This window comes from Hypanus sabinus, chromosome 9, assembly GCF_030144855.1.
Source record: "Hypanus sabinus isolate sHypSab1 chromosome 9, sHypSab1.hap1, whole genome shotgun sequence".
Taxonomy (NCBI): Eukaryota; Metazoa; Chordata; class Chondrichthyes; order Myliobatiformes; family Dasyatidae; genus Hypanus; species Hypanus sabinus.
The window spans coordinates 37,903,695-37,916,772 of NC_082714.1; the positions used below are offsets into that span (position 1 = coordinate 37,903,695).

A 13,078-nucleotide genomic window follows, 5' to 3' on the forward strand; every position below is an offset into this window, starting at 1 on the left:
GGACAGGCTGAGCCGAGCATTATCTGCAATCTCTGACCTTTCACAAGTGACGGGTGTGTGTCAGAGACTCTAAGTGCTCTTGAGCTATCCCATCAAGAAATTCATAAATGGGTGCTTTTCTTCAAATACATTTACACACATGCACAAAAAATACATTCAGAATGTATTTAAAGGAATGAATTAGAAACTGGGAATTACAACTCTTCTGTGGTTGAAACAGATTTCAACATTCTGTACTTTTCTAGGCTGAATTGCTCTTTCCCTCACATCTTTGCTATGCCTTCAAAATGATGACATTTCTTGTGACAGATTAAACATTGCTCAGGAGCAAGGACCCATCCTAGCCCAGTACACATCATGACCATAGTTGCTTGAAGGAAGCAGAGGCAGTTGGTCGCTCTCAGGCATACCAGACAAGACTACAACCAGAACTGCTGATGTACCCTTCAATGTTCTGCTCACAGCCTGCAGCATTGAAAGATTTAATATAGAATAAGCACAGCATAGACTTTTGAACAGGTGCCAGGAGAAATCACTACAAAGTCTGTTTCCCCTTAAACAACCCCCTCTTCACCCACCATCTCTCTCTCTCTCACATCATAACTGCACCAAATAGCAAACGCGGAAGTATGCCTTAGTACAAAATACAGCCTAAGCAAGACTGCATAATGGACAATATTGAATAACTAGCCATTCTGCACACTAAACAGTTTTCTTTTGAACATGCAAGTTTATTAGATCACAAAAAGTAGACAAATTTATAACTGACACAAACATTCAAAATCAAAATGCTTTACTATTAATTGCAAAGAGTAAAAACCATTTGCAAGCCATCTCTTTATTAGATATTAATGGCACATCATAAAATGATCGGATATTGAAGTGAACCTCTAAATCAGTTTTCAACATTTTTTATTAGTGTAATAACTAGTTGTTTTATTTAGTATCCAACAATCAACAGCACTAAAGACTCTCTTCACAATTAGACATGAAGATGCTGATCTATAATCTTCATGAACATGATTAGCTTCCTCACTCTCAAGATGCCATTCAAATATTTAGTGGTATAAATCTCTAAACTCTGAGTTATGTGATGTAAATATTTCACAACACCACTGTATTCTTCTCTATTACTCCTTTGAATCAGTGTTTGTTCGTGGTACCAATTTCAGAATTATGGGTTTTTTAGGATGCATGGGTCCTTTCACGTCAATTTCTAATGGGACCTGGAATAGAAACAGCAATATTAAATTAACTGAAAAGTTTAAATAGAGACAATTACCCTTTTATCAGCTATCCTTCCATATTTCCCTCCTCAATTCACATGCTCCCTTAAAAGCTCTTAATTTAAATGCAATTGTACAATACAAATCATTTCACCTCCCTCTCCCACCCCGCAAATACTCTGTTCTGCAGAGCTCACCGGTGTCTCCTTGCATGGCACAAAAGTCAGACGTTGAAGGAGCGAAACAAGTCCCATCTTGATTACAAATTGAGCAAAGCGCTTTGCAATGCAGTTGCGAGGACCCAACCCAAATGGCAGGTAGATGCAAGAATTCGAAGACTTCCATTCTTCCTTACTAAACCTAAACATATGGAAATAAGTTGAGTATGCAAAATGTATCATTATCAGATTTGGTCAGGAGACATAGATGAAGACTGGAACACTTTGAATAAGTACCTGACTTAAGTTCTCATTTCTCCCTCACTTTCAAGTGTACCTTATGTTGGAGTTCGATATATATTGGATGCTAATTGTCATGGATAATCCTTCAACTTTGGAACTCTTGACAGTGTGGCCACATTTTTTTCTAAATCCTTTTTCAGGTTTGAAAATAATACAGATGCTCCACAGAAAGCATCCTATTGGGATGTATCGCAGCTTGATATGGCATTTGCTCTGCCCAAGACCATGAGAATTTCCAAAAAGCCCAAACCATCATGTAAACCATTGACTCAGTCCACATTTCCCATTGCCTCTAGAAAGCGACCAACATAACAAAGGTTCCCCCTTCAACTCTGGTTATTCCCTTCTCTTCCTTCCCACTGGGCTAAAGATACAAATGCTTGCACACATGTAATAGTGGGATAAAAGTTATCCTTGCACCTGGTGGTGCAAGTCTCTTGCACAGACTTCTTCTGTGCTAAAGATGAATTGTTTATCTCTCAGTCTATCTTGTCAGGTCCCTTGCAATTGTCTACCTCCACTTTCTCTGTAACTTAATGTACATTTTGTATTTTTTCCCTTTTATACTAGCTTAACATATTTCTCTGTCTGATGCAAACAAAAACTTTGTATATCAAAGGTTTACAGTCAGCACTTCACCTAGTAGATTTCTAGGTTGGGGAAATTATACAAGATACTAGTAGCCAATTCCTCAGTTGCAAACCAGTGACATGTTCAATATAGGACCACTGGAGATGTTATACCTCCTACATCTCTCCTCCCACCCTTCATATGAATGGCTCTAGGCAGATATTGTCTTTAACATCCAAACATACCCTAACCTTGCTAGCTTTTGTATAATTGTTGGGGCTTCTATTGCTAAATTGGCATAGGTCGCACTTGTTTCTCCATATGCAAGTTACCACAACATATCCTTTACGTCCCTGCTGCAGGAACACTACGCGTCTGTGAGTTTACTTTTGTAACCAGTGGAGAGCCACCAACATTCAGTCCTTTGCTCTCTGCAAATCTTCTCTTTCTTAGCCCAAAACACACTCTGTGGATCACAAAGGAAAGGGATGCCCCATGTTAATCTCATACAAAGCCACTGACAGAAAAGTTGACCATTGTATGACAGGATTTTTGCCAACCACGTAGTACAGGAATTAACCAGAGTACAGAAGATCATTTATGACAGACCCTACTAGCAACACAGTTCTTTCCAATGTTACGAAAGTGAAGCAACTCTGAGGGGCCGAAGGGTACAAAGTCGCCCCCTCCTTTTTGAGAATCACAAGGTCGCTATTAATTCTGGTCTGGGACCCAGGAAATGAGAGAGAGACACGTAGAATGCACAAGGTTTGGAGTGTGTCCTGACCTCAGCGGAATAGAACCACTGATAACGGCCATTGTCTCTTGGAGACGGAATTGTGTATTGAGTACTGTATTATTTATTGAAACCCCTCAGGGAACAACCAGAGTGGGCTGGTTGAGGGATTGCATCATCCCAACCTGACTGATATCTGAGACCCCGTGAGTAAGGATAAAAGAGGGATCTGGGGAACAACCCCTTTAGACGCACCAGGAGAAACGCTAGAGATCCAGGGACAGCGTTTTATAGCGAAAGCCGGTGGGGGCTCGTGTACGTCCTCCCTTGCCTGGGGTAGCGGGCTCACCATGGAAGAATGGTTTAGCTAAAGGAAAGGTCACACTTAAATGGCCATGGCAACAAGACACCTGATGAATCAAAATCATAAAGGAAGGTTGGAAAAAAACCCATAGTGGTAACTGTTCCCATCTTATCTCTCTCTCTCTCCAACAATTGCAACACGGCGGTCCCCAACAGCTGCAGCCTGCATGAACGGAGTGAACTTTTTATTTCCATCGGACAATACATTATCCCCTAGACAACGATAGAGCTTATTTCTTATTGATTATTATTAGACCCGCACTTTTAGATTTAGTATTGACAACGTATATTATCTGTATATTTGCATTGATTTTTTTTGTGTATTTTTACTAATAAATACTGTTAAAAGTAGTATCATTAGACTTCAATGGACGTCTCTATCTTTGCTGGTAAGTGACCCAGTTATGGGATTCATAACAATGCAGGGCTTCGTCTCAAGATTTGATACCAAATTGGAGGGCCAGTAAATCGGGCTTTTAAGTCCAAACTTGGATCTGGTTGCGCGGGTAACCAGACGGGAAACCAGCAAAGATGGACATAGATGAATTCATAGAAAACCTGACTCTGGAGGCGCTAGAGGCTGCCACAAAGTCGGACTTGATAAATATTGTGAAAGGACTAAATCTCGCAGAGGTGAGGTTGTCGATGAAAAAGCAGGAGGTGCAGAGGGCCATAACTCAGTATTATATTGTGAAGAATGTGTTTTCGGCTGAGGAATTGGAAAATATCCCTGACAAGGTACCAGCTAGCGGGACGGCTCAGTTAGAGTTGGAAAAATTGAGGCTGGATGTGGAACAGAGGAAAAGGGAGTATGAGCTCCAGCTAAAGGAGTTAGAGGTGAAAAAGGAGCAGGAAAGAGCTGAAAAGCAGAGGGAGCATGAAATTAAGTTAAAACAGCTGGAAGCAGCTGAAAAGGAGAAGGAAAGAGCCGAAAAAGAGAAGGAGAGAGCCGAAAAGGAGAGGGAGTATGAGGAGAAGGAGAAACAGAGGCAACATGAGATGGACCTGGAGAAGTTAAGGCAAGAGCGAAGAGCTCAAGGGCCAGACTGAGAGAGGTTTAATGTTAGTCGGGAGTTTAGGTTAGTACCTCCGTTCGAGGAGACGGATGTTGATAGTTACTTCTTGCATTTTGAAAAGGTGGCAATGAGTCAGAAGTGGCCCAGAGATCAGTGGGTGGTGCTGTTACAAAGTATGTTAAAAGGGAAGGCACAACGGACATATGCGACGTTGTCTGTGGAGGAGGAGGAGTCCGAGAATTATGAGAAAGTAAAAGAGGCCATTCTTCGGGCCTATGAATTGGTACCTGAGGCCTATAGACAAAAGTTCAGAAATTTAAAGAAAGGGTGGAATCAGACGTATGCAGAGTTTGCCTATGAGAAGGGTGTGCTCTTGGATCGTTGGTGTGCAGCAGAAATGGTGGAAGAAGATTTTCGGCATCTCAGGGAGTTAATTCTGATTGAGGAATTTAAAGGTTGTGTTTCGGATGATATCCGTATGTATTTGAACGAGAAGCCGAATAAGTCCATATCCGACTTTGCCAGGTTTGCAGATGAATATGCCCTAACCCACAAGACACAGTTTTCCTCGAATAAGAGTTACCAGAAAGACCGTGGGAACGGTAGAGAAAGCCCGCCAGCTGAGGCAGAGATCCAGCCGGGAGCTAGTGGTAAAAATAAGGAGGAGGAAAGGCAAGATGGCAGGAGGGGTCCTGGCTTGACCTGTTTTAATTGTGGAAAGGTGGGTCATATTGCATCTAAGTGCCTTGCTCCGAGGAAGGAGACAGGAAAATGGAAAGCAGCAGTCCCTACAGGATGTATTGTGGTGATCAGTAGATCGACAAGAAAGCCCCAGGTAGACAGAATACGAGAGGGGCCTGAGAAATTTATTTCAGAAGGAACCGTGTCTGTGAAAGAGGGAGACACACCAGTTCCAGTGCGGATCTGGAGAGACACTGGAGCTGAGCAGTCATTGATTCAAAGTAAGGTACTAGATTTTGGTCCCAAGACTGGAGAGGTAGCTTTGAGAGGCATAGGAAAAGGGACAGAAGCTGTGCCTTTGCATAGGATCATTATAAATTGTGAGCTGGTATCTGGACCAGTTGAAATAGGGGTGCGATCAGAATTTCTGAGAACTGACATAGACATCCTTCTGGGTAACGATTTAACTGGTGGTGAAGTTTGGTCGGCCATGGAGCTGACGAGCCAGCCTGTAAGTGTTGAGGACCCGCCCCTAGATTCCAAGATCTATCCCGCATGCGCGACCACTCGCAGCATGTCGAGAAAGGCAGCTGAGAACGAGACCAGTTTAATTCAGGCCAGTATCAATTTGGCTGAGACGTTTTTATCGATCCTGTACCAAGAGGGGTTACAGGGTGGTAAAACAGATAATAGGGAGGTGAAAGAGAGTAAGGGAGAGGAGGTAGACCTACCCTTAGCAAGGAGGAAATTTATAGAGGCACAGAATAAAAATGAGAAACAGATAAGGCTGTTAGAAGGTCCAGGGTTGGACATGGATGATCTGTCTGGCTTGACAGAACTGTTTGAAGAAGTTGAAAATTCTAAAGGTGTTCCCGATAATGAAATGGGGGCAGTACTAGATGAAAAGGATGCCGTTACCTTGAAGAAGTCTGCTGGGTTAGCAGATGAGGTTGTTTCAGCCCACGGGGCTGAGTTTACTCCGGAAGGGAGTTGCCCAGAGAGTAACTGGGAGGATCAGGGGAATTTAGTATTTGAAAAGGGGATGGGTATTGAAAGCCTGGAAGAGGCAGATGTCCCGTTTGAGTGTGTTCAAGATGTGGATGCACGTGGTACTGAACCTAGTAATGGAACTCAGGAAAAGTCTGAGGTATTTGATTCAGTTGAAAAGGAATGCAGTCCTTGTGGGTCGGATGGACTTGGTTCAGTGAAGAAAGGGTTAACCTTGGTAATAGTGGGAAGTGAGAATTCCCAGTTGTTTGTGTTCGAAGGTGTGTTAAAAGTTAGTGAGGAGATAAAAGGTGGTGAGGTGAATATTATTATTGAAGGAGAAGGGAGAAGTGTAGTTCCCAAATTGAATGAAGAAAATTTAAAGTCTGGATTGGTGTCCAAAGCTGCAACCAGGCTGAAGGGACAATGGCTTGGTAACACGGTGCCTGCGAATCAATTACAGGTTGATTTGGAATGTAAAGGTGCCCCACGCGCTATTGTTATTCAAGAGTGTGCTGTGAAGAGGCAGAATTTGAAATGCTGTTTGGACAAAGAGGGATCGCTTGCAGATCTTAAACTGAAAACTAATAGAATGCAGGGTCCTGAAGATAAAACTAACGACTTGCTTAAAAATAAAGAATTGTGTGGAAATTCAGCAAATGGGCTAAGTTTGGAAAACATTGTTGATAAAATAACTCCTATGAAAGGAGCATGTAAAAGCCTATTCTTGGTGCACAAGTTAACCACATGGGAGTTAACTGGAAAAGGGGCGAGGGTTGACGGGATGCCACTTTAAATAACAGGATCCGGTTTTAAGGGATTTTGACAAAGCATGTAACTAATAAAGACAACCCCATGGAAGATTAACTGTTAAATTTGAAAGTAAAATAAAGATTAGTATTTGCATAAACTTTTGTAATATACACATAAGCTAAGATCGCAACTCTTTAGTTTTGTTTGCTGAAGAAAAGGAATAAAAATAGGTGGTTATTAAATTGGAGTCTGATGCTACAAGAATTTATTAAGGTACAAGATATTAAGATGTTAAAGGAAGTGACAATGTAATCGCTAACTGTTTAGATGCTGAATTGAATGTATAACTGTATTACTCTGTAGTGAAAAAAAACTCTTTTGTATTGTGTTAGATTCTGAAATCCTGTAAGACACTGTATTAATTAATTTTTACCTGTGGCAAAAATCCTAGAAGGAAGGGGGTGTTACCAATGTGAAGCAACACTGAGGGGCCGAAGGGTACAAAGTCGCCCCCTCCTTTTTGAGAATCGCAAGGTCGCTATTAATTCGGGTCTGAGACCCAGGAAATGAGAGAGAGACACTTAGAATACACAAGGTTTGGAGTGTGTCCTGACCTCAGCGGAATGGAACCATTGATAACGGCCATTGTCTCTTGGAGACGGAATTGTGTATTGAGTACTGTACTATTAATTGAAAACCCTCAGGGGACAACCAGAGTGGGCTGGTTGAGGGATTGCATCATCCCAACCTGATTGACATCTGAGACCCCGTGAGTAAGGATAAAAGAGGGGTCTGGGGAACAACCCCTTTAGACGCACCAGGAGAAATGCTAGAGATCCAGGGACAGCGTTTTATAGCGAAAGCCGGTGAGAGCTCATGTGCGTCCTCCCTTGCCTGGAGCAGCGGGCTCACCACGGAAGAACGGTTTAGCTAAAGGAAAGGTCATACTTGAACGGCCATGGCAACGAGACACCTGACGGATCAAAATCATAAAGGAAGGTTGGAAAAAAACCCATAGCGGTAACTGTTCCCATCTTATCTCTCTCTCTCTCTCTCTAACAATTGCAACACAGCGGTCCCCAACAGCTGCAGCCTGCATGAACTGAGTGAACTTTATATTTCCATCGGACAATACATTATCCCCTAGACAACGATAGAGCTTATTTCTTATTGATTATTATTATACCCGCACTTTTAGATTTAGTATTGATGATGTATATTATCTGTATATTTGCATTGATATTATTTCTGTGTATTTTTACTAATAAATACTGTTAAAAATAGTATCATTAGACTTCAATGGACATCTCTATCTTTGCTGGTATGTGACCCAGTTACGGGGTTCGTAACACCAACAATGACAAATAGGTAAAAGGTGAATTTGTAGATTAGAAAGTAACCATGGAAGTGCTTTGTGTGTAACACCATATCTGTAAGAGGCAGAAGCTCAATTTTTGCAGACAGGAGCCAAATCTACCTATGAGACTCATTCTGACTTCCACTGTGCAAACAATTGAAAATAGGGTATCGGGAACACAACTGTAGGTACGTAGTAGTGTACTGAATCTGCTTTAGAGAAGCAGCATAAATAGGCTACCAAAATTCACTTCCATTCACTTCAAGATGTTCCTTAAAGCCAATCTTGTTGACTATGTTGTTTGATTATCTGCCCTATAATCTACTAAACTTGAAGCTTTCCATGAAAAAAACAACAATAACTTCAACGGGTTAGCAAAGTCTGCAATTGATGGTAAGTGTAGGGTCAGAGGTTGGTGCATTTATAGGGTGATGTTGTTACTACATACCTCTCAGGTCTGAATTCTTCAGGTTCTTGCCAGTACTTTGGATCACGGTGCAAGACGTAAACAGGTACCACAACTACAGTGTCCTTTGGAATTGTCACTCCATTGAGCTTGACATCTTTCTTGCAGACTCTTTCCAAACGGGGTGCAGGAGGATACAATCTTAGTGTTTCAGATATCACCATTTCCAGGTACTCCAGATGCATCACACCATATGTAGGCTGCGCCTTCACAGAGAAACACACTTTTACCAACCCTAAGAGGCATTAGTATAGATGTGTGGTGGTTATTGAAGCCAATAATATAGTAAAGTTAAAAGATTTTGTCATAGAGTAGGAAGAATATTTTGCTGTGTACTTTTAGAAGAAAAATGTTGATTCCACTTACAGGAAGTCTAGAACCAGGAATAATATTTAGCAAATGGTGATAAAGATCCAAAAGTGAATTCAGGATTCAAGGATTTACCCAGAGGTTGAAGTACATCAACATGCAGTATAGCTGAGATAATACCATCAAAGGGTCTGTACAAGAAGCATGACAAATAGAGGAAAAGAAATATCAGGTGCAAAAATAGTAAGAGGGGTGTCTGGTGGAGCCTGGCCCTATTAGTTGCAATACATGCTTTATGTGCTGTAAATGCATTGGGAGACTGACCAGAGAAAATATTCTTGAGTGCTTTCTGTACATAAATCAGAAAGAGGGGAAAAACTGGGGCACTATGCACATCAGGAATAAATGGGCTTCAACTGCATTTGCTGGAACTGCTTGACTCTTTGGGTTAGCAGTATACAGTGCCTTGGAAAAAGTATTCAGCTCCCACAACTACTTACACATTTTACTGACTCATTTTTTAAACTTAAAACATATTGAAGTAGGATATTTTGAGCTAATCTACAAAACATTGTGCATCATGTCAAATCAAAATTCCAAAACCTGTCAACAATTTACTCAAAATTAAAACCAAAATTGTGAAGCTTGAAAAGTATTCATCCGTTTTGTAATTACTATGCTAACTTTCCTTAGGTACAATACTGTATATTACCTTACCAACTCACTCAATTTGTTGATGTAGAAAATTGAAGGATCTTCTGAATAAACACCCCCCTCTCTCTCCAAAGTCCAACAGTGTGGTAGAGTTTCAAGAGACCAAACCAAAATGAAGACAAAAGAGTTTGCAAGGGAACTTAGGAAAATGATAACATAGAAGCACAAATGTGGGGAAGGGTACAAGACCATGTCAAAGGCACTGAATAGCCCTCAGAAAGCAATATCTTGCAAAAGTGCAAAAAATATGAAACCTCAGCCATGCTGTCTAGGTCAGGCCACCCATCTAAACTTAGTCACAAATAAAGTTAACCTTATGTCTGGGTATTTCAGAACATGTCTGGGTATCCAGATGTTGTGGTCCACATAGGGACCAATGACATGGGTAGGATGAGTGAGGGGGTCCTGCGTAGGGAGTTCAGGGAGTTAGGTGCAAAGCTGAAGAGCAGGACCCCCAGGGTAACAATCTCTGGATTGCTACCTGTGCCACGTGCGAGTGAGGCAAGGAACAGAAAGATTATAAAGATTAATACGTGGCTGAGAGGATGGTGCAGGAGGGAGGGCTTCAGGTTTGTAGATAATTGGGCTTTGTTCCAGGGAAGGTGGGATCTGTTCTGATGGGATGGTTTACATCTGAACTGGAGCGGTACTAACATTCTTGCAGGGAAGTTTGCTAGTGCTTCTTGGGGGGGTGGTTTAAACTAAATTTGCAGGGGGCGGGGATCCAGAATGTGAGAGAGGATAGCGAGAGGAAGAATAAAGGACAGGTGGGGACTACACGGTTTCGGAATATTAAGTGTGTAGTAGAGAAAGGTGAGGCGGAACAAGTGATAAGGAGGACACATGTACAGAGGGATGGTCTGACGGAACAAGGAGTTAAATGTGTTGAAAGAATAAGTAAATTTAGGAAGGACAACAAAATTCTAGGGGCGTATAGCCCGATGGGAGTTCGGGGAGCTGAGTTAAGCACAATAGGCAGTGATTCAAACAGAGAGAGGAAAAATGGGCTAAAAATTCTATATCTGAATGCACGAAGTGTCAGAAATAAGGCTTGAAGCCCAGGTGCGAATGGGTAACTATGATGTTGTTGGGATAATGGAGACATGGCTGCAGGGAGATCAGACCTGGGAAATGAATGTTCAAGGGTATACGTGCTATCGTAGGGACAGAAATGTGGGCAGAGGGGGTGGGGTGGCCCTGTTGGTGAGGAATGAGATTCAGTCCTTTGCAAGGGGGGTGGGGACATAGGGTCAGGAGAAGTAGAGTCTGTGTGGATAGAATTGAGGAACAGTAAGGGTAAAAGGACCCAAATGGGTGTTGTCCACAGGCCACCAGACAGTAGCATGGATATTGGGTGCAAGTTGAATAGGGAGTTAACATTGGCATGTGGCAAAGGTAATGTTGCAGTAGTTATGGGGGATTTCAACATGCAGGTGAACTGGGAGAATCAGGTTGGTGCTGGACCACAGGATAGGGAGTTTGTAGAGTGCCTATGGGATGCATTCTTGGAACAGCTTGTACGAGAGCCGACCAGGGACAAGACTATTCTGGATTTAGTGTTATGTAATGAACAGGATTTGATAAGTGATCTTGCAGTAAGGGAGCCATTAGGAGGTAGTGATCATAATATAATAAGTTTTTATCTGCAATTTGAGAAGGATAAGGGCAGCTCGGAGGTGTCAGTGTTGCAGTTGAACAGGGGAAACTATGGAGCCATGAGGGAGGAGCTGGCCAAAGTTGACTGGACAGATAGCCTAGCAGAAAAGACAGTGGAACAGCAATGGCAGGTATTCTTGGGAATAATGCAAAAGGTGCAAAATCAGTTCATCCCCCAGAGAAGGAAGGATTCAAAGGGGGGAAAGGGGCCACAGTGGTTGACAAAGGAAGTCAGAGATTGCATAGCATTAAAAAAAAAGGAAGTATGACAGAGCTAAGGTGAGTGGGAGGACAGATGATTGGGAAGTTTTTAAGGAACAACTGAACTTAACTAAAAAGACAATATGGGGAGAAAAAATGAGGTACGAATGCAAGCTAGCCAGGAATATAAAGGAAGATAGCAAAAGCTTTGTTAGGTATGTGAAGAGAAAAAAGATAGTTAAGAACAATGTTGGGCCCTTGAAGAATGAATTGGGTGAAATTGTTATGGGAAACAGAGAAATGGCAGAAGAATCTGTTTCAGATCTGCTTTAGATTTGTTTTCACTAAGGAAGACACAAGCAATCTCCCAGATGTATGGATGGGCCAAGGACATAGGGTAACAGAGGAAATTAAACAGATTGACATTCGGAAGGAAACGGTGATGAGAAGACTGATGGGACTGAAGGCTGACAAATCTCCAGGTCCAGATGGTCTGCATCCTAGGGTACTAAAGGAGGTGGCCCTGGAAATTGCAGATGCATTGGTAATCATTTTCCAATGTTCCTTAGATTCAGGGTCAGTTCCTGAGGATTGGAGAATGGCTAATGTTATCCCACTTTTTAAGAAAGGAGGGAGGGAGAAAACAGAGAACTATCAACCTGTCAGCCTAACATCAGTAGTGTGGAAGATGCTAGAGTCCATTATTAAAGATGAAATAGTGGCATATCTAGATAGCAGTGATAAGATTGGGCCGAGCCAGCATGGATTTAAAAAGGGTAAATCATGCTTGACTAATCTGTTGGAGTTTTTTGAGGATGTAACCAGGAACTTAGACAGGGGAGTTCCAATGGATGTAGTGTACCTCGATTTCCAGAAGGCATTTGATAAGGTCCCACATAGGAGATTGGTGGGTAAAATCAAAGCTCAGGGCATCGGGGGGAAGACATTGACATGGATAGAAAACTGGTTGGCAGATAGAAAGCAAAGGGTAGCGGTGAATGGGTGTTTCTCGGAATGGCAGGTGGTGACTAGTGGGGTGCCACAGGGCTTGGTATTGGGACCACAGCTGTTTACAATTTACATCAATGATTTAGATGAAGGCATTGAGAATAACATCAGCAAATTTGCTGATGATACTAAGCTGGGTGGCAGTGTGACATGTGATGAGGATGTTAGGAGAATTCAGGGTGACTTGGATAGGCTGGGTGAGTGGGCAAATACTTGGCAGATGACGTTTAATGTGAATAAGTGTGAGGTTATCCACTTTGGGAGTAAGAACAGGAAGGCAGATTATTATCTGAATGGTGTAGAGTTAGGTAAGGGAGAAATACAAAGAGATCTAGGAGTCCTTGTTCATCAGTCACTGAAGGTGAATGAGCAAGTGCAGCAGGCAGTGAAGAAGGCTAATGGAATGTTGGCCTTTATTACAAAGGAAATTGAGCACAAGAGCAAGGAAATCCTCTTGCATTTGTACAGAGCCCTGGTGAGACCACACCTGGAGTGTTGTGTACAGTTTTGGTCTCCAGGGTTAAGGAAGGACATCCTGGCTGTAGAAGAAGTGCAGCGTAGATTCACCAGGTTA

The 13,078-nt window shown here is 42.2% G+C and overlaps 1 protein-coding gene across 1 annotated transcript in view; it reads right to left on the reverse strand.

Annotated features, from left to right (window-relative positions):
• Positions 1–726: 726 nt before the first annotated feature.
• LOC132399265 (cytochrome P450 3A9-like) overlaps positions 727–13,078 on the reverse strand; it is a 62,887-nt gene continuing 50,535 nt past the window's right edge. The window contains exons 11-13 of the mRNA XM_059979485.1: positions 8,599–8,822; positions 1,424–1,586; positions 727–1,226 (exon numbers count right to left, since the gene is read on the reverse strand). Coding sequence (XP_059835468.1) covers positions 1,131–1,226; positions 1,424–1,586; positions 8,599–8,822 — 483 coding nt within the window. The 3' untranslated portion in view covers positions 727–1,130. The remainder of the gene's footprint in view (positions 1,227–1,423; positions 1,587–8,598; positions 8,823–13,078) is intronic.